The sequence below is a fragment of the Mobula hypostoma genome, chromosome 5 (assembly GCF_963921235.1).
Source record: "Mobula hypostoma chromosome 5, sMobHyp1.1, whole genome shotgun sequence".
In the NCBI taxonomy this organism is placed as follows: Eukaryota; Metazoa; Chordata; class Chondrichthyes; order Myliobatiformes; family Myliobatidae; genus Mobula; species Mobula hypostoma.
Window position 1 is genome coordinate 157,739,529 of NC_086101.1, and position 20,908 is coordinate 157,760,436.

Consider the following 20,908-nt stretch of genomic DNA (forward strand, 5'->3'; position numbering starts at 1 on the left):
CAAAATGAAATCATCACAAAATTAATGTCATTGCATCCAGCCCACTTCCTACAGGGAATTGCTTACTAAGCCCTGGAAAATTAACAGCATAATTAAAGGAAAATGGGATATTTAATGAATTGTTCAGTAGAATCAAGTAACAACCTTATTTATTTGTTCTATGGATCTATCAAGAGTTGATTGCCAGTTGCAATATGTGGATTGATAGATAAGCAGTCAGGCAAACCCCAATATTACTAAAAGCCTCAGAAGTTCTTTGAAAAAATAAGATTGTATTTTTATTTTAAATTAAAATCAACTGAAATGGAAACAGTTTTTCACCTTCTTACTATCATCAAAATCAGTGGGCTCACAGATCCTCTCAGATTTAAAATAAAACCAAAAATTTAAAGAGACTTCTCAGCAAGTAAGGCAGCGTGTGGAAGGAGCAGTTAATGTTTCAGGCCTGGGACCCTTTATCAGATTTCTATTTTTATTTACTGCACCTCATTTAGCCTGATGTAGAATCCAAATGCCAATTCACCACTAGAAACATGTAGCACAGCACACCGAAAGACATGGCCCCAAATATCACTGAGTAAACATGAAAATTCAATATTTTACGATAAACATACATAAACCAGACTTGCTGATATTCAAATGGGTAATTTTACCAGTTAAATAAAAGGCAAAAAATTGTTGTGGAATTACTTTCTTTGGTAAATATCTTCATTCTACATCCTCTAATTACTAATATCCTGCAATTGTAAACAGGACATTCATACAGCAGTTACATACAATAGCTGAACTAATGGCACAAGACCTAATCTGTTCATATGACAATAAGTTTAAGCCCTGCTCAATATAGCTGGAAAACTTAAATTCAAATAATTAAACAAAATCTTATAAATTTTAAATACTGGTAATGGCAAATGTATCAGATAATTACAAAAATTCTTCTGATCTATAAACGTCTTTTATGGAATGAAACCTGCCATCCTATGATGATCCAGTCATGTTGCTCAAGACTAATTAATGTAATTAGCTCTTAATTGTCCTTTGAACAGGAGGCATTTTAGAGTACATCCAGAACTCATGGACAATTTATGCCAGCCAAAAATGTACTTGCCTTTTGCGCAAGATGCTTCTCATAAGTTTAAGCATATATTACTTCTGCACCTGCACACTTCACCGTGAAATTATGGCACATGGTTGAAGTCAGATGCCCACTGCATTGACCACGCATTTCGCTCCTAGACTTGTTTCATATCCAACCTGTCAGCTTTTCCATACATAGCATAGCCTTTCCATTTGAATGGGTTGATCTAGATGGACAAGGTAACTGAAAGTAAGTGATTCGCTTTATTTCTTTTGTTTTAAATAGTAATCTTTTTTAATAAATGCCTCAGCAGAGATCTAGCTTATGATAATCTGCATTCCGGTTATGAGTGAGATATAAAATAAAACAAAAATTGGAAAAAATATAGAATGAAGTTGAGAAAAAGATCAAAATATTTACAAAATGGATTCTTAAATGCAGCATGCCATTGTGCCAAAGAATAATTCCCAGTTGTACGAGTTGTTAATGACCCATTTCTGGACACCAACAGTCACTCCATGCACAAAACCACAGTAGTACAACTATCAGAAGAAAAAAAATAAAATTTTAAGACACAGAATGCAAATTTAGTGAGATAATTAAATGGGTCACATTGAATTTGAGGAAATATTTTTAGCTAGCCAGTGTAAATACAATTTTAAAATGTTAATGAAGGATGGCATGCTTCACAAGATGTAACTGGATAAATCCTGAGCAGACAGTAGGCCTGTCATTGGAGTTAATGCTACAAATGGTGGAAACCAGTTAACAGACATGAGTTTGTCAGTTTCATCCAAGGAAATAAACAACGTTAGATGAGAGCAGGAAATTGGGGAAGAAGTTCCATGACAAAATCCCATCATGATGTAAAATTACAAATTAATGAAAGTACCTCCAGAGTTCAGCAGCAAAAGAAAAAATCATAATTTGTTCATTCTAAATGCAAGATTTTTTTTTTAAAGCACCAACATTGTTTTCCCTGCAAATATTCTCTAGCTGGAACAAAGCATTATTTTATACATAGATACTTCGGCATCTTTTAACTTCCCCAGGTTTTTGAAAGTCAATTTTTTTTTAGAAAAACTAATGAGTTGTTACAAGTACAGTTCAGTTTACAAAATATTCCACTCATTTACGACAGTTGAAGATAGAAAAATAAATTAATTTGTTTACTGTACAGAGAATTAGTAAGGGGGGAGTACTGTTTAATTCTAATTATAAACAGTTAAGATTCTCAGTTACATTAATATCATTGTGACAAATAAGGAAAAAGGGGAACACTTTCTTTTATTAATTGTTTCACTACATCCTTTTTTCTTAACTAAATAATTCATCTACAGTATACAAGTACTAATCTCACAACATTATGTACTATTCAAAATAGAAATTTCCTCTGCACCTTAACTGAAAAATTAAAAATTATCTTGGACAATCTCAACAAAAAGAAAGAAGACCCAGAAAAATAATAGTTTGTTGAATACATTTCCTTAGCATTGACATAACTAAATATACTTCTGCAGAGGTGTTTTTGCTTAAATTATTTTGCTGAGTGTGGGCCTATTTTGGATTCCTATCATCTTTCATTTCTCTACAGAAATTCAGAGCACTAAGATGTTGATTTATGTTTAGTTACTATTTTACAATAAATCCCACTGCATATTTGAAAGAAATTCATCTTTTGCTGTTAAAACTAAATTTATGTAAATAAAGCAACAGATTGCACTTAACTACTGAAAATTTGTTTAAAATTCTAGCCTAATTACAATATTTATCAGTCCTTATTCCAGTGTATTATACACATAAAAAATTGCAAAGTCTATGTAGTACTGGTATATTTCAAAGCAGACAATAATTCAAAAATTCCATAATACTCAATTATTCTAATAAATGATACAAGCTATTTGCTTTTATTACAAATGATGAGTTTCTTACATCAACTTCATTGTGTACAAATTTTCAAAGCAAAATTGCTCACAAACTATTTTGAAATACAGTCCAAATTACAAGCGTCAAAAATTGTTCTTTGACTACATTGTTTACATAACTGCGGCTCCTTTCAGTTGCGTAAAAAGCAGAACAGCCTCAGTATCCTGAAGATTCGTAACATTGTAAGTGTTACCTATGAAAGAGAAAATAGGTCTCAGTAAATAAGACAGGATAATTTTCATACATTAATTGAAAATTTATTTGACAATTAACTGGATGGGTTGACAACCACTTTCCAGCCTATCAAATTTATTGGCAATGTAATATTAGAATCTTTTGAACTGTTATTAAGGTATGGATCTGAGCCATTATTATTATAATATCATATGGTAAGGTATTTTTCTTTTTTCTTCTTTTTTTTTTACCAACCAGCTTATTTTGGTAGTGGAGGTAGATCTTTTTAAATAAAATACAACTATTTTATTCTATTTCATTTCATAATTCAATCATTTTTTTCTATATGATTGATTTGGAATATGGGATACTGTGATCATATTACTGTGATTTAAATGTAATGTAATTCATATTATTTACTTGTATCCTTATGAATTTTGTATTTGTATTCATGCAATTTATATATCAATAAAAATATTGAAAAGAGAAATTTTTTTACTAGCGTATGTAATACACATACTGATAATGCTGATAGGCTCAGTTAACTTAGCTATTGATTTACAATGCAGTTACAATTATATAATCAGCAAGAGGGTAGCCAGGGAAAGGAGTAATCCATGTATGGAGCCAGAGAATGTGTACAATACCTGAATTGAACACTTTTCATCTTCATTCACAAAAGGCAGGGGTTCTCAACCTTTTTTATGCCATGGACCCTTTCTATTAACCGAGGGGTCTGTGGACCTCAGGAACAATAGACAATAGACAATAGGTGCAGGAGTAGGCCCTTCGAGTCAGTACCACCATTCACTGTGATCATGGCTGATCATCCACTATCAGTATCCAGTTCCTGCCTTATCCCCATAACCTTTGATTCCACTATCTTTAAAGAGCTCTATCCATCTCTTTTTTGAAAGCATCCAGAGACTTGCCCTCCACAGCCTTCTGGGGCAGAGCATTCCATATATCCACCACTCTCTGAGTGAAAAAGTTTTTCCTCAACTCCATTCTAAATGGCCTACCCCTAATTCTTAAACTGTGGCCTCTGGTTCTGGACTCACCCATCAGCGGGAACATGCTTCCTGCCTGCAGCGCGTCCAATCCCTTAATAATCTTATATGTTTCAATAAGATCCCCTCTCAGCCTTCTAAATTCCAGAGTTTACAAGCCCAGTCGCTCCAATCTTTCGAGATATGACAGTCCCACCATCCCGGGAATTAACCTAGTGAACCTACGCTGCACTCCCTCAATAGCAAGAATGTCCTTCCTCAAATTTGGAGACCAAAACTGCACACAGTACTCCAGGTGTGGTCTCACCAGGGCCCTGTACAGCTGCAGAAGGACCTCTTTGCTCTTATACTCAACTCCCCTTGTTATGAAGGCAAGCATGCCATTAGCTTTCTTCACTGCCTGCTGTACTTGAATGCTTGCTTTCAGTGACTGATGTACAAGAACACCTAGATCTCATTGTGCTTCCCCTTTTCCTAACTTGACTCCATTTAGATAATAATCTGCCTTCCCGTTCTTACCACCAAAGTGGATAACCTCACACTTGTCCACATTAAACAGCATCTGCCATGCATCTGCCCACTCACCCAGCCTGTCCAAGTCACACTGCATTCTCATAACATAGAAACATAGAAAATAGGTGCAGGAGTAGGCCATTCGGCCCTTCGAGCCTGCACCGCCATTTATTATGATCACGGCTGATCATCCAACTCAGAACCCCACCCCAGCCTTCCCTCCATACCCCCTGACCCCTGTAGCCACAAGGGCCATATCTAACTCCCTCTTAAATATAGCCAATGAACTGGCCTCAACAGTTTGCTGTGGCAGAGAATTCCACAGATTCACCACTCTCTGTGTGAAGAAGTTTTTCCTAATCTCGGTCCTAAAAGGCTTCCCCTCTATCCTCAAACTGTGACCCCTCGTTCTGGACTTCCCCAACATCGGGAACAATCTTCCTGCATCTAGCCTGTCCAATCCCTTTAGGATCTTATACGTTTCAATCAGATCCCCCCTCAATCTTCTAAATTCCAACGAGTACAAGCCCAGTTCATCCAGTCTTTCTTCATATGAAAGTCCTGTTATCCCAGGAATCAATCTGGTGAACCTTCTTTGTACTCCCTCTATGGCAAAGATGTCTTTCCTCAGATTAGGGGACCAAAACTGCACACAATACTCCAGGTGTGGTCTCACCAAGGCCTTGTACAACTGCAGTAGTACCTCCCTGCTCCTGTACTCGAATCCTCTCGCTATAAATGCCAGCATACCATTCGCCTTTTTCACCGCCTGCTGTACCTGCATGCCCACTTTCAATGACTGGTGTATAATGACACCCAGGTCTCGTTGCACCTCCCCTTTTCCTAATCAGCCACCATTCAGATAATAATCTGTTTTCCTATTTTTGCCATCAAAGTGGATAACTTCACATTTATCCACATTAAATTGCATCTGCCATGAGTTTACCCACTCACCCAACCTATCCAAGTCACCCTGCATCCTCTTAGCATCCTCCTCACTGCTAACACTGCCGCCCAGCTTCGTGTCATCCGCAAACTTGGAGATGCTGCATTTAATTCCCTCATCCAAGTCATTAATATATATTGTAAACAACTGGGGTCCCAGCACTGAGCCTTGCGGTACCCCACTAGTCACCGCCTGCCATTCTGAAAAGGTCCCGTTTATTCCCACTCTTTGCTTCCTGTCTGCTAACCAATTCTCCACCCACACCAGTACCTTACCCCCAATACCGTGTGCTTTAAGTTTGCACACTAATCTCCTGTGTGGGACCTTGTCAAAAGCCTTTTGAAAATCCAAATATACCACATCCACTGGTTCTCCCCTATCCACTCTACTAGTTACATCCTCAAAAAATTCTATGAGATTCGTCAGACATGATTTTCCTTTCACAAATCCATGCTGACTTTGTCCGATCATTTCTCCGCTTTCCAAATGTGCTGTTATCACATCCTTGATAACTGACTCCAGCAGTTTCCCCACCACCGACGTTAGGCTAACCGGTCTATAATTCCCCGGTTTCTCTCTCCCTCCTTTTTTAAAAATTGGGGTTACATTAGCCACCCTCCAATCCTCAGGAACTAGTCCAGAATCTAATGAGTTTTGAAAAATTATCACTAATGCATCCACTATATCCTGGGCTACTTCCTTAAGCACTCTAGGATGCAGACCATCTGGCCCTGGGGATTTATCTGCCTTCAATCCCTTCAATTTACCTAACACCACTTCCCTACTAACATGTATTTCACTCAGTTCCTCCATCTCACTGGACCCTCTGTCCCTTACTATTTCTGGAAGATTATTTATGTCCTCCTTAGTGAAGACAGAACCAAAGTAATTATTCAATTGGTCTGCCATGTCCTTGCTCCCCATAATCAATTCACCTGTTTCTGTCTGCAGGGGACCTACATTTGTCTTTACCAGTCTTTTCCTTTTTACATATCTATAAAAGCTTTTACAGTCCGTTTTTATGTTCTCTGCCAGTTTTCTCTCAATCTTTTTTCCCCTTCCTAATTAAGCCCTTTGTCCTCCTCTGCTGAACTCTGAATTTCTCCCAGTCCTCAGGTGAGCCACTTTCTCTGGCTAATATCATCCTCCTCACATTTCACACAGCCACCCAGCTTCGTGTCATCGGCAAGTTTGCCGATGTTACTTTTAATTCCCTCATCTAAATCATTAATATATATTGTAAACAGCTGCGGTCCCAGCACTGAACCCTGCGGTACCCGACTGGTCACCGCCTGCCATTCCAAAAGGGACCCGTTAATCGCTACTCTTTGTTTTCTGTCAGCCAGCCAATTTTCAATCCATGCCAGTACTCTGCCCCCAATACCATGTGCCCTAATTTTGCCCACTAATCTCCTATGTGGGACTTTATCAAAGGCTTTCTGGAAGTCCAGGTACACTACATCGACTGGCTCTCCCTTGTCCATTTTCATAGTTACATCCTCAAAAAATTCCAGAAGATTAGTCAAGCACGATTTCCCCTTCATAAATCCAAGCTGACTCGGACCAATCCTGTTACTACTATCCACATGAGTCGTAATTTCATCTTTTATAATTGACTCCAGCATCTTTCCCACCACCAACATCAGGCTAACCGGTCTATAATTCCCTGTTTTCTCTCTTCCTCCCTTCTCGAAGAGAGGGACAACATTAGTTACCCTCCAATCCACAGGAACTAATCCTGAATCTACAGGACATTGGAAAATGATTACCAATGCGTCCACGATTTCTAAAGCCACCTCCTTAAGTACCCTGACCAAAGGGAAGGCCATTCAAAAAGGGCATCAGGGACAAGCCAGATAACTACAGGCTAGTGAGCCTTAAATCAGTGGCAGTGAAATTATTGGACAAATTTCTAAGGGACAGGATTTATGCATAGGATGGTGGTGAATACTGGTAGCTTGGGTCGAGGCGTTTGATGTTGCAGTGCTCGCCAAGCTTGGCAATTAGTTGCAAACTACTGACTTTCATTTCTTTGGCTCCAAGGGGTTCATAGATGGCATCTATTTAAATATGTTTGCTTACAGAGTTATCAGAAGAGAACTATGCTTCTAAAAATTCTCATGCCTGCATCATGTTTGCCTGCGCCAGAACCTCTACAGTGTCCCAGCTAAAGTGGCGCCCTTCTTGGCCTTCATGTACCAAGACCAGTGACAGTAGATCACGTCTCCGTACCACCAGATTGTGTTCCCATAAACGAGTTGTGAGTTTACATCCTGTCTGGTTGAGGTAGCTCTTGCTGCAGTCTTCACAGATGATTCTGTACACCACATTGCTTGTCATTTGTCTTTACAGGTAACTTGGTTCTAGAGACAAGCTTCCTTAAATTTGCAGTTAATTTTTGAGTGACTGTGATGCCATGAAGTTCGAACAGTCGAGCTGTCATTTCTGAGATAATCTTGATATATTCACATGTTTCAATGTGTGTTGAGTAAGGTCTGCGCAACCTTCTCTCCTTAGTAAGCATCTCCTGATGAAATTCCATGGGTAACTGTTGTTACGGAGCACTCTGAATAAATACTTCTCTTTCCTGGTCTGAAATTGAGTGGTCCTACAGTGTCTTTGTGCTCTCTTAAATAGGTACGAATGCAGCTTTTCTTGTGGCAGCCTGGGTGGTAGTTCAATACTTGGTCCGTGTGTGTACCCTTCTTGTAGTTGAATGTCTCCAGTGTATCGTCTGTCCTCCTCATGACAGGGGGACTATATAAACACACACACTCCAAGAGAGAAACACCAACAACTACGTACTGAGAATGTCACCTCAACTGGTGATGAAACATCTGCAAGCTAATTACCAAGCCTGGTGAACACTACAACATCAAAGGATTTACCTATATTTGGAAAGACAGAGGCTGATAGGGATAATCAGCATGGCTTTGCAGGAAGAATCTTGCATTACTAATTTGAGTTTCAGATAACTAAAAAGAATACATGCTTGTATATGGACTTAGTGAGGCATTTGACAATAACCTGCACAGTAGGCTGGTCCAGAAGATTAAGTCACATCGGATCCAAATTGAATTGGTTAATTAGATCCAAAACTAGACAAAAAACCTGGCATGACACAGTGAGCCCAAGGGCTCATATCTGTGCAGTAAAACTCTATAACTCTACAATAGTAGAAAATTAACTTTCTGTTTTAGTTACTGATATTTTACTCACTGGTGACTGATACATCCATTTAGTTTATAGAAATAGAAATTAATACGATATGTTTAAATTGGAAGGGATGACAGGAAAGAATGTGCACACTGGGTATGTGTATATATTGTTTGTCTGAAACTTCGATGATTGTAGTATTACACAAAACAGCTTCTTGTGAAACTTGCATTGAGACAAGTTTAAAGGACAAAAGACCAATTACCTGAAGGTACGAAGAAGTAATCGCCGTCTTTGAGACGGTATGTTGTACGGTATATTGTAATAACTAGATCACCCTTTAGGATGTGAAATATCTGTAATATAATTAATGTGCATCAAAAACAAAGTTGACAGGCAAAAAGACAAAGTTTTTCTTTAAATCCAATTGATATAGCAGCTTAATCAATCAGACAAGCATGAATTTGCAATCCCAGAAACATCAATGAAGAGATCCTGAAAGCTTACAATCTAGAAAGCAAGTACTGAATCACACTATGGTCCACTTTTGCTATTTTACAGTTTATTCAATGCTTTCATAAGTACCATTAGAAATCTTTAGAAGATTTGAATTCAAAAAACTGGAAAGAAACTATTTAAATAACCACAGGCAGTAATCAAATGCTGGAGTTAGAATGGAAAATTGGAACGTTCAAACACTGGATCATAAAACATAGGCAGGACTCAGGTTTGGATAGGCAAGGCAGTTTTCAAAGTCATACTAATGTCATATTAAAACACCAGTACTGAAGAAAAATCTTAAGGCCTAATATGCTTCAGCAAAATGACTTGTCCTGTGCCCAGAACATAAATGCAATCACAAGAAAGCCACACTTGCAACTCTACTTTCTTAGAAAAGTGGGAGGATTAGCATATCGCCAAACACTAACAAACCTCTACAGATGCACTATTGAAAGTATCCTGACTGGTTGCGTCATGGTGTGGTACAACAGTTCAAATGCACAAGTAATTAAGAAGCTGCAGAGAATAGTGGACACAGCCCAATACATTATGGCCACATCTCTCCCCACCATCGAAAATACCTAAACGAGGGCCTTAAGAGGGGAATAACTATCATCAAATATACCCACCATCCAGACTATAACATCTTTGCATGCTACCATTGGGCAAGTGGTACAGAAGCCTGAGGTCCTACACCACCCGGATTAAGAACAACTACTTCTCTTCAAGCATTTGTACAACGTCTACAACCCTAATCACTAGCTCAGCAACATCATGACTTTTACCATCTTGCACTACAATGAACTTCGTTATTTTTTTGTCTTAGTTGTGCCCTTTCTTATATAAATTTGTATAATATGTTTAATTTGTATTTTCTTGTGAACATTGTATTGCTAATGCTATGTGCCTGTGATGATGCTGCAAGTAAGTTTTTCATATACACAACATATGATGGATTTCAGAGCAGTTCTAAGACTTTGTGCACTGTGTCACTTCAATTACTTTGAAGCAAATGGCAACTTGCAGTTAATGAAGAAGAACCATCTTTGCAGATCCTTGAAACCATCAATGCTAATTTTACTGCAGCAAGACTGATGGAGATAATAGGGCAGATTTGTTCATTTATTTGTATGTCCAATCATCATTGGTACCACTCATGACACAAATGAGATGACTATCTTTGAGCAACACACATCAAAGTTGCTGGTGAACGCAGCAGGCCAGGCAGCATCTCTTGGAAGAGGAGATATAGTCGACGTTTCAGGCCGAGACCCTTCGTCAGGACTAACTGAAGGAAGAGTTAGTAAGAGATTTGAAAGTGGGAGGGGGAGGGGGAGATCCAAAATGATAGGAGAAGACAGGAGGGGGAGGGATGGAGCCAAGAGCTGGACAGGTGATTGGCAAAAGGGATATGAGAGGATCATGGGACAGGAGGCCCAGGGAGAAAGACAAGTGGGGGGGAAACCCAGAGGATGGGCAAGGGGTATAGTCAGAGGGACAGAGGGAGAAAAAGGAGAGTGAGAGAAAGAATGTGCGTATAAAAATAAATAACGGATGGGGTACGAGGGGGAGGTGGGGCATTAGCAGAAGTTAGAGAAGTCAATGTTCATGCCATCAGGTTGGAGGCTACCCAGTCGGAATATAAGGTGTTGTTCCTCCAACCTGAGTATGGCTTCATCTTTACAGTAGAGGAGGCCATGGATAGACATGTCAGAATGGGAAAGGGATGTGGAATTAAAATGTGTGGCCACTGGGAGATCCTGCTTTCTCTGGCGGACAGAGCGTAGGTGTTCAGCAAAGCGGTCTCCCAGTCCGCGTCGGGTCTCGCCAATATACAAAAGGCCACATCGGGAGCACCGGACACAGTATATCACCCCAGCTGACTCACAGGTGAAGTGTCGCCTCACCTGGAAGGACTGTCTGGGGTCCTGAATGGTGGTAAGGGAGGAAGTGTAAGGGCATGTGTAGCACTTGTTCCGCTTACAAGGATAAGTGCCAGGAGGGATATCAGTGGGGAGGGATGGGGGGAAGGGAGTCGCGTAGGGAGCAATCCCTGCAGAAAGCGGGGGGGGGGGGAAGGAGGGAAAGATGTGCTTAGTGGTGGAATCCCGTTAGAGGTGGCGGAAGTTTAGATCCTCTCTTCGACGGGAGTTCAGTGAAACCATCTCTCACTGCTCCCCATCTGTAATTTCTTCAGCTCTTCAACTTTTCGATAAGCAGGATCTCCCAGTGGCCACACATTTTAATTCCACATCCCATTCCCATTCTGATATGTCTATCCACGGCCTCCTCTACTGTAAAGATGAAGTCACACTCAGATTGGAGGAACAACACCTTATATTCCGTCTGGGTAGCCTCCAACCTGATGGCATGAACATTGACTTCTCTAACTTCCGCTAATGCTCCACCTCCCCCTCGTACCCCCTCCGTTATTTATTTTATACACACATTCTTTCTCTCACTCTCCTTTTTCTCCCTCTGTCCCTCTGACTATGCCCCTTGCCCATCCTCTGGGTTTCCTCCCCCCCCCCTTGTCTTTCTCCCTGGGCCTCCTGTCCCATGATCCTCTCATATCCCCTTTGCCAATCACCTGTCCAGCTCTTGGCTCCATCCCTCCCCCTCCTGTCTTCTCTTATCATTTTGGATCTCCTCCTCCCCCTCCCACTTTCAAATCTCTTACTAACTCTTCCTTCAGTTAGTCCTGACGAAGGGTCTCGGCCTGAAACGTCCACTGTACGTCTTCCTAGAGATGCTGCCTGGCCTGCTGCATTCACCAGCAACTTTGGTGTGTGTTGCTTGAATTTCCAGTATCTGCAGAATTCCTGCTGTTTGAGATGACTATCTTTGTTTTTTTTAAATATAAGGCCAAGGATCCCTCTATTTGGGAAAGCAAAGTATTCTTAATTTGTCTATCAACCTTTAAGAAAAATCACCATTTCAAAAAAATGTACCTCCCCATTCTTCCTAAAAAAACGCATCACAGCAGAGTATCAACGAATTTAACCTTCCTTATTTCTGGACAGATTACCCTTCAGAAAATGTTCTATCTCTTACTTCAGTATCTTATATTACCTGCAGCCATAGTTATCAATAACCACACAAAGTTTCAAATGGAAAAACTAACTTACCATGGTGTCTTTATAAACCATCTGACAACCCTTTTCTTTGTATGGTCCCAGTACAAGTTTCCCACAAGAAAATGTTTTCATATTTAAACTCTTGCAGATTGCAATGGACCTATTATCATCATACTCAGTCCTTAAAGGATAAAAGAAGTTGCACATTTCAGAAGTTTTAACACAATCTGAAAAAGAAGGGGAAAAAGAGTTAAACTATTGACATCAAATTCAAAGTGATTATTCCTGGGCATAAGAAAAAACACTGATCTATCATTCATATTTAAATCCTTTTGTTGTACATTTTTCTATCAAAAATTATCTATTTTTCCATTCTGTAACTTATCCCATTAATACAAATGACCAAAGCCTATGCCAATGGATGATGATCAAAGTGAAAAAAGGTATTGAATGTCTCAAACCAATTGTCTCAAGCAATATTATCCACTCTACAAATAGCAGCTAATTTTCTGAGCACTGCTAAAATAAGTGTATATCTTAAGTATATTAAAAAGATGTATTAAAATGCATTGGAATGAATCTCAATTAATAAGTCACCAGTCTGAGGTTCTACACTGAAAAATACATAGAAGTGTAAATGATGAAATAGCATTACTAATCTGAGTTTATCTAAATTCCACAAAAGAAGTAGTATTCCAAAGAACTAGGTTCAATAATATAACTGTTGAAAAATTAGAAACAGGATCAACCAATTATATGCAAGCTGAACTGATTAATACCAGGAAAATTGGGATAAGTGCAATTCACAGTGATAATGCAGGAAAAATATTTTTTAAATGCCTGGTAGTTAGAATTTCAAAATATATAATAATGCCTTATAAAATAAACTGGTTCAAATGACATTTACATTCCAGTGGCAAGACGAAGTAACTGAATAGAGAATAGGAATAAATTCCTATTTCTTAGCTTGGCAAGATTCAGCTAATAGTGAACAATGGATATGTACTGGAACCTCAACATTTTTTTTACATTTGACTGGGCCATGGGGGTGGGGGGAAAATCAACATTTACTGACAGTATGAAAGATTAGGTTTCCTGGTTATTAGAACGCAGAAATTGCAAGTGACCTTTGAAACAGTGACATGTGGCTAAAAAGGGCACATAAGAAGAGCAATGAAATCAGATTGAATGCTCTGATGAAAAGTTGGTACAGGCATATTGGACCAAATTGTCTTCCTCTGTGCTGGGATTATAATCTTATCACAATTAATATTATTCTTGTAACTTAACCATTTTCTTTTAAATGAGCAGAACTATAAAGGTTTCTATGCACTTAGATATGCCTTTGGCACACAACAAAAACAGGTCATAATTTAAATTTTTATATGTTCGCATTATCCGTCTTGTTTTAGTGATGACCAATGCATTTTTGTGTGAAGATTAAATTAATTGTGTGAGGAATGTGCAAAGGTAAAGCTTTCATAATGTATAAAGTAGCACTTTAATAACTACTTGCCTATGTTCATCAAACCTAACTACAAATCAAGGAAACTAGAGTACCAGACTCAGCTACTACTGTACTTCCAATTACAATTTTATCCCATTTCTCTTCATGCAAATTAAAGAACATCTTCTTAAATATACTAGAACCAGTAAGTTCAACATACTACCTAACAGACTTTAAATAAGGATACCAACCCATAAATATTTCACTGCTTTCCTTTTCGCTCCACACACGGGTTGATTTCAAACCTTCCTCTCCTTCAGATGGCTGCTTCTCATAGTTGTCAACTACTCAAATCATAAAACAGAATAAAATCTTTAAGAAAGTTGAAATCTATCATTAACATAACAATGTTTTAGAAAACACATAAAATTATTTATTGATTGAAGACCTAGAACTAATATACAACTAAAATCAACATAAATGTTGTTCTTTAAATACCTATTACATGCCCCACATCAGATGGACAAAGACATCCTTCAATTTTTCCAAAAAAGAACATTTACAAACTTGATTATTTTGTGTACCAATAAAAAAATAATTTATGAATGAGTTAATTAGTTGTGCCAGTGTACAGAAAGAACAAACAGGGTGTGAGCTAATAAAGCATCCAATCATATCATGCCAGTAAATATCAGTAAAATCCACTGTTTTCCAGGATTCAATGACAAGTACACTGACTTTGCTTTCATGAGATGGCTTTGTAAAACAGATGATTTCCATGTTATAATTTATACTCAATTTTGTGATCTGTTTACAGCAGAATTCAAACTACCTGCAAAAAGAAATAACATCAAAAAAATTGCTCTTCCTTGAACAATATGGAAGAAAAAATATACAAATTTTGCATACTTTCAGAATAAAATCAAAAGATGAAGAAGCAATCATTTAGAAGGTTAGTCAATATGATAGTAAAATTGAACAGCATTAGTATACTTGCCCTATAGTACTTAGAAAGACTAAGAATTGTACTTCCAGTTCAAAGGAAAAGATCGATACAGAACTACCACGTTATTTGTACTTATTCTTAATTGTGCCTACTCAAAACAGAAGAGGATACAATGATCTTAGCTTAGAATGCTTCAGCAACTGAGAAGTTAACTCATCTACTAATCCACGCCCAGACCTGAATCCTGGTTAGGCCACATTTGGAGCATCGTGTGCAGTTCTTCTCACCACATTACAGAAAGGCTTTGGAGAGGTTACAGATGAGATTCACCAGGATGTTGTCGGATTGGAGAATATCAGATAAAAGGATAGGTTGGACAATCTTGGATTGATTTCCTTTGGTGTGTTTGTAGAACTACGACAGGTATACATAGGGTAGTCTTTTACTCAAGATGGAAATGTCCAACACTACAGGGCAGAGGTTTAAGGTGAGGGGGGAGACATTTAAAAGAAATTTACATAGCATGTGTTTTTATTAAAATATTCAGTGTTAGGTGCCTGGAATGCACAACCAGGGGAAGTTTTCATAGCAAGGCTTAAGAGACATTTAGTCAGGCACATGAATAGGCAGGGAATGGAGGGACGTGGGATTAGTTTGCATGGGTTAGATTTTCATAATCTTGGGGTAGATTCTTCCAGAAGATTATACGACAAAGTTAGAAGCAGGTATAAATACAGCAGCAGACAGTATTCAATCGGTTGGAATTTCCTATTCTACCAGACCTGCCACTTGAACACCCTATCATCTGGAAAGCTGATTTCACTGTCTGGAAAGTCCTAGTGTCAAATTGCAAACCCCGAGAGATAACAAGGCTTCAAACAACATACTCAAGAGTGGCACAGGAAACCAGAACAAGATCTGCACACAAAATCTTTCTGGAAACCTCCAAAGCCTTGCCCTAGACTTTGTTATCCATTAAAGCTCTCTATGTTTTTAGTATTTCCGTATGTGCTTAATTGGGCATAGGACTAGCAAACCCATCCTGCAAAAAAAAAAGAGCTACAGAAACACCAACTAAAGCTTCAAAGACACATCTCAGGGAGAGGAAAGATTTGAAGATGGGCTATATTTAGACACAACTTGAAAGAGTGGCCAAGGACAAAGGATGCTGGCGAGTTACTGTTGGTACCCTATGCCCCAGTAGGGGTAATGGGCTAAGAAGTTTGTGCTTAAGATTTCAAAACTATTAAATCAAAATAAAACAATTAAAATATTCTTGAATCATCAAAATACCACTAAACACCTTTAAATTATTAAAAATGTAAAAAACAAAAATTAAGGAAAAACACCTACATCCGGCTCAGGATTCATAAACAGATTCCCCAACATTAGCAATGGCAAATAAGGTATAACCACAGAAATAAGAACCTGGCTGGTTACTTAATGACATCATGGCATATCTGACAGCCACCTCAACTCTGAATTCCTTCTTCCACCAGTAACCTTTCACTTGTTTGCTCAAAAAGCTATCTCCACATTAAAAATATTTAAACACACCATTAATATTGGCCTTTAAGAAAAAGAATTTCAAAGATTCAAGACCGCCAAAGAAAATAAAATAGTAAACACTAACTTCAGATTCTCCCATAACAGGAAGCATCCTCTCCACAACTTATACATGACCATCAATTCAGTTCCACTTTTCCAAATACCAGTACGTACAAACCTCACCTTCCCTTATCCATATGACAACTGAATCATTCCACATATTAAAGACAAGCAAACCTTCTGTTCAACTAACATCCTTCCTCAACACTACACAGCATTCCAGATGTCATCTCAACAATATCTTATATACCTGAAACATAAACTCCCTATTTTTGCATTGAACTTCTCTATCAATAGTAAATTTGCTGATGACACAAAAGTTGGGGGTGTTGTGGATAGTGTGGACGGCTGCCAGAGGTTACAGCGGGACATCGATAGGATGCAAAACTGGGCTGAGAAGTGGCAGATGGAGTTCAACCCAGATAAGTGTGAGGTGGATCATTTTGGTAGGTCAAATATGATGGCAGAATATAACATGACTGGTAAGACTCTTGGCAGTGTGGAGGATCTGAGGGATCTTGGGCTCCGAATCCATAGGACACTCAAAGCTGCTGCACAGGTTGACTCTGTGGTTAAGAAGGCATATGGTGGATTGGCCTTCATCAACCGTGGGATTGAGTTTAAGAGTCGAGAGGTAATGTTGCAGCTATATAGGACCCTGGTCAGACCCCACTTGGAGTAATGTGCTCAATTCTGGTCGCCTCACTACTGGAAGGATGTGGAAACCAAAGAAAGGGTGCAGAGGAGATTTACAAGGATGTTGCCTGGATTGGGGAGCATGCCTTATGAGAATAGGTTGCGTGAACTCGGCCTTTTCTCCTTGGAGCAATGGAGCTTAGAAAAATAGAGGGCTACGGGTGAGCCTAGACAGTGCTAAGTAACGTCATGTTCGGCACAACTTTGTGGGCCGAAGTGCCTGTATTGTGCTGTAGGTTTTCTCTGTTTCTACTAGCAAAGAACATGCATTTACTAATCTGAATAGAGAGAAATAGTTAAAAATGTAAAGATATTAGATAACACAAACACAAGAAAATCTATATTGAAATGAAAGGTATTATGAACACTACACAAACTTCTATCATCTGCCCTAGTGTCTAGTGTCACACTTTGGTCTAGTTGGACCTCCATGCCTTGATTAAGGAAACTTTCCTGAACACATTTGACAAACTCTATCCCATTCAGCCCTTTTACAGTATGGGTGTCCCAATCAATATGTGAAAAGTTAAAATCACCTACAGTCACATTGTAATGTTTCGTGCAATGGTCCACAATCTCTCTACTAATTTGCACCTCTCAATCTCCCTGACTACTGGGTGATTTATAATATAAGCCTATTAAGGCAGTCATCCCTTTCTTATTCCTCAGTATAACTAATATAGCCTCACTAGGCAAGCTGTCCAGTCTGTCCTGTCTGCAAACTGCCATGATAATTTCCCTGACTAATAATATTACCCCTCCCCCTTTAATCCCTCCCATTCTATCATATCTGAAACAACAGAACCCTGGAACACTGAGCAGCCAGTCCTGCCCCTCCTGCAACTAAGTCTCTCTAATGGCTACAATGTCATAATTCCAAGTGTTGATCCATGCCCTGAGCTCATCCGCCTTCCCTACAATACTGGCATTGAAATATACACAACTTAGATCATTAAGGATCATTAGATCCAGAACTGGCTTGCCCACATAAGACAAAGAGTGGTTGTAGACGGGACATATTCTGCATGGAGGTCAGTGACCAGTGGTGTGCCTCAGGGATCTGTCTGGGACCCCTACTCTTCGTGATTTTTATAAATGATCTGGATGAGGAAGTGGAGGGATGGGTTAGTAGATTTGCTGATGACACAAAGGTTGCGGGTGTTGTGGATAGTGTGGAGGGCTGTCAGATGTTACAGCGAGACATTGGTAGGATGCAAAACTGGGTTGAGAAGTGGCAGATGGAGTTCAACCCAGGTAAGTGTGAGGTGGTTCATTTTGGTAGTTCAAATATGATGGCAGAATATAGTATTAATGGTAAGACTCTTGCAAGTGTGGAGGATCAGAGAGATCTTGGGGTCCGAGTCCGTAGAACACTCAAAGCTGCTGTGCAGGCTGACTCTGTGGTTAAGAAAGCATACAATGCATTGGCCTTCCTCAATCGTGCGATTGAGTTTAAGAGCCGAGGTAATGTTGCAGCTACATAGGACCCTGGTCAGACCCCACTTGGAGTAGTGTTCAGTTCTGGTCACCTCACTACAGGAAGGATGTGGAAACCATAAAAAGGGTGCAGAGGAGATTTACAAGGATGTTGCCTGGATTGGGGAGCATGCCTTACGAGCACAAGTTGAGTGAACTCTGCCTTTTTTCCTTGGAGCAACTGAGGATGAGAGGTGACCTGATAAAGGTGTATAAGATGATGAGAGGCATTGATCGTGTGGATAATCAGTCGCTTTTTCCCAGGGCTGAAATGGCTAGCATGAGAGGGTACAGTTTTCAGGTGCTTGGAAGTAGGTGCGGAGGAGATGTCAGGGGTAAGTTTTTTTGTGTAGAGAGTGGTGAGTGTGTGGAAGGGGTTGCCAGAGACGGTGGTGGCGGCGGATATGATAGGGTCTTTTAAGAGACTCCTTGACAGGTACATGGAGCTCAGAAAAATAGAGGGCTATGGCTAACCCTAGGTAATTTCTAAGGTAAGGACATGGTCGACACAGCTTGGTGGGCCGAAGGGCCTGTATTGTGCTGTAGATTTTCTGATTCTATTATTCTCACTATGTTCAATCGTTCAATTCCTGACTTTGTCTTAGGCTTGACACCATCTTTTCCCACGACCACACCACTATATGCTTTGGCACTCTGGTTCCCATTCCCCAGCAACTCTAGTTTAAACCCCCTCACCTCCATGCAGCACAAGCAAATTTTCCTACAAGAACATCATACCCCTTCCAGTTCAGGTACAAGCCATTCCACGTGTACAGGTGCCACCTTCCCTGGAAGAGAGCTCAATGATCTCTTTAGCCCTCCCTCCTGCACTATCTCCTTAGCCATGCTTTAAACTGTATTATCTTACTACTTCTGGCCTCACTAGAAGATGGCATGGGTTGCAATCCTAAGATCACAACCTGGGAGGTCCTCGCCTTTAGACTCTTAGCACTTAGCTCCCTGAACTCACTTTGCAGGACATCATCACCCTTCTTACCTATGTCATTGGTACTGACCACGATCTCAGCCTCCTACTTAAAAATGCTGTGGACTCAATTCAAGATGTCCCTGACCCTAACAGTCGGGAGGCAACACGTCATCCAGGGAAATCTTGATCTTGGCCATAGAATCTCCTGGCTGTTCCCCCAGCCACTGAATCCCCTATCGCTACCGCTCACCTCTTCTTCCCCCTTCCCTTTTGAGCCACAGAAACCAACAATGCCAGAGACCTGACTGCTGTGGCTTTCCTCTGCTAGGTCATCCCACCCAACCCCCAATGGTATCCAAAGTGATATATCTGTTGTTGAGGGGAATGGCCACAGGGGTACTCTGCAAGGCCGTCTATCCCCTTTCCTCTCCTGATGGTCACTGAGTTATCTGTGTCCCACACCTTGGGTGTAACGACCTCCCTGTATGTCCTATCAATCAATCCCCTTAGCCTTACAAATGACCTGGAGTTCATCCAGCTCCAATTCTTTAACATGGTCTCTAAGACATTGCAGCTGGATGCACTTCTTGCAGGTGTAATCCTCAGGAACACTGGAGGTCTCCCTGCCTTCCCACATCATGCAAGAGCATTCCATTGTCCTGCCTGGCATCCCCATTGCTCTAACTGCACAATACAAAAGAAAGAAACATTAAATGAAAAAAAATCTATGTGCAGCCTCCGCCTCTTCTCGTCAAAGCCTCTATGAACCAAAGTCTTAACTCATCACTCCATGAAGAGGGAAGGATAGAAACAGCAATAGAGACTAGGAGGTGACAAGTGAGGCCATCAAAGGGTTGTAGATAATGGCATCTGATAGGAAAGAAAAGTAGATTTAAATTGGTAAACTGCTTTATTATTGTCACATGTACCAAGGTCAGCGAAAAAACTGTTTGTCATGTCATCCACATAGATCATTTCATTACAACAGTGGTAAGGTAGTACAAGGGACAATTGGACTAAATAGGGAGATGGGGTGGGCCAATTGATTAGGAGAAATGTGTGAGTAATAGTAGGTGGGAAAGGGAAAGAAACCTGGTGATAAGGGACTGATGTGACCAAAGGCCTGAGGAGGAGGACAATGTCTTCACATTCAGACACAAAGATTTACTATTTTGGGGCAGAGCCGGAAAGTAATTATTTAAAGAAAAATGTAACATTAATAACAAATTCCTTTGAAAGAATTTTTTTTAAGTTACATTAAACCATATTTTCTTCAGCATATTTCAACTTTTAACTATCGTACCTTCATGCTCAATATGTCCACTGTCTCCTACATCTGATGATTCTTGATAGTTCACAGTGGGCCCTGGCCCACTCTTATTAAAAACAGGCCTAAAAGTAAAGAAAAATTAATACACAATTTGAA

The 20,908-nt window shown here is 39.7% G+C and overlaps 1 protein-coding gene across 1 annotated transcript in view; it reads right to left on the bottom strand.

Moving 5' to 3' along the window:
- Positions 1–334: 334 nt before the first annotated feature.
- LOC134347087 (uncharacterized) overlaps positions 335–20,908 on the bottom strand; it is a 136,095-nt gene continuing 115,521 nt past the window's right edge. Inside the window, exons 13-17 of the mRNA XM_063049200.1 lie at positions 20,786–20,874; positions 14,080–14,172; positions 12,433–12,608; positions 9,069–9,159; positions 335–3,197 (exon numbers count right to left, since the gene is read on the bottom strand). Coding sequence (XP_062905270.1) covers positions 3,115–3,197; positions 9,069–9,159; positions 12,433–12,608; positions 14,080–14,172; positions 20,786–20,874 — 532 coding nt within the window. The 3' untranslated portion in view covers positions 335–3,114. The remainder of the gene's footprint in view (positions 3,198–9,068; positions 9,160–12,432; positions 12,609–14,079; positions 14,173–20,785; positions 20,875–20,908) is intronic.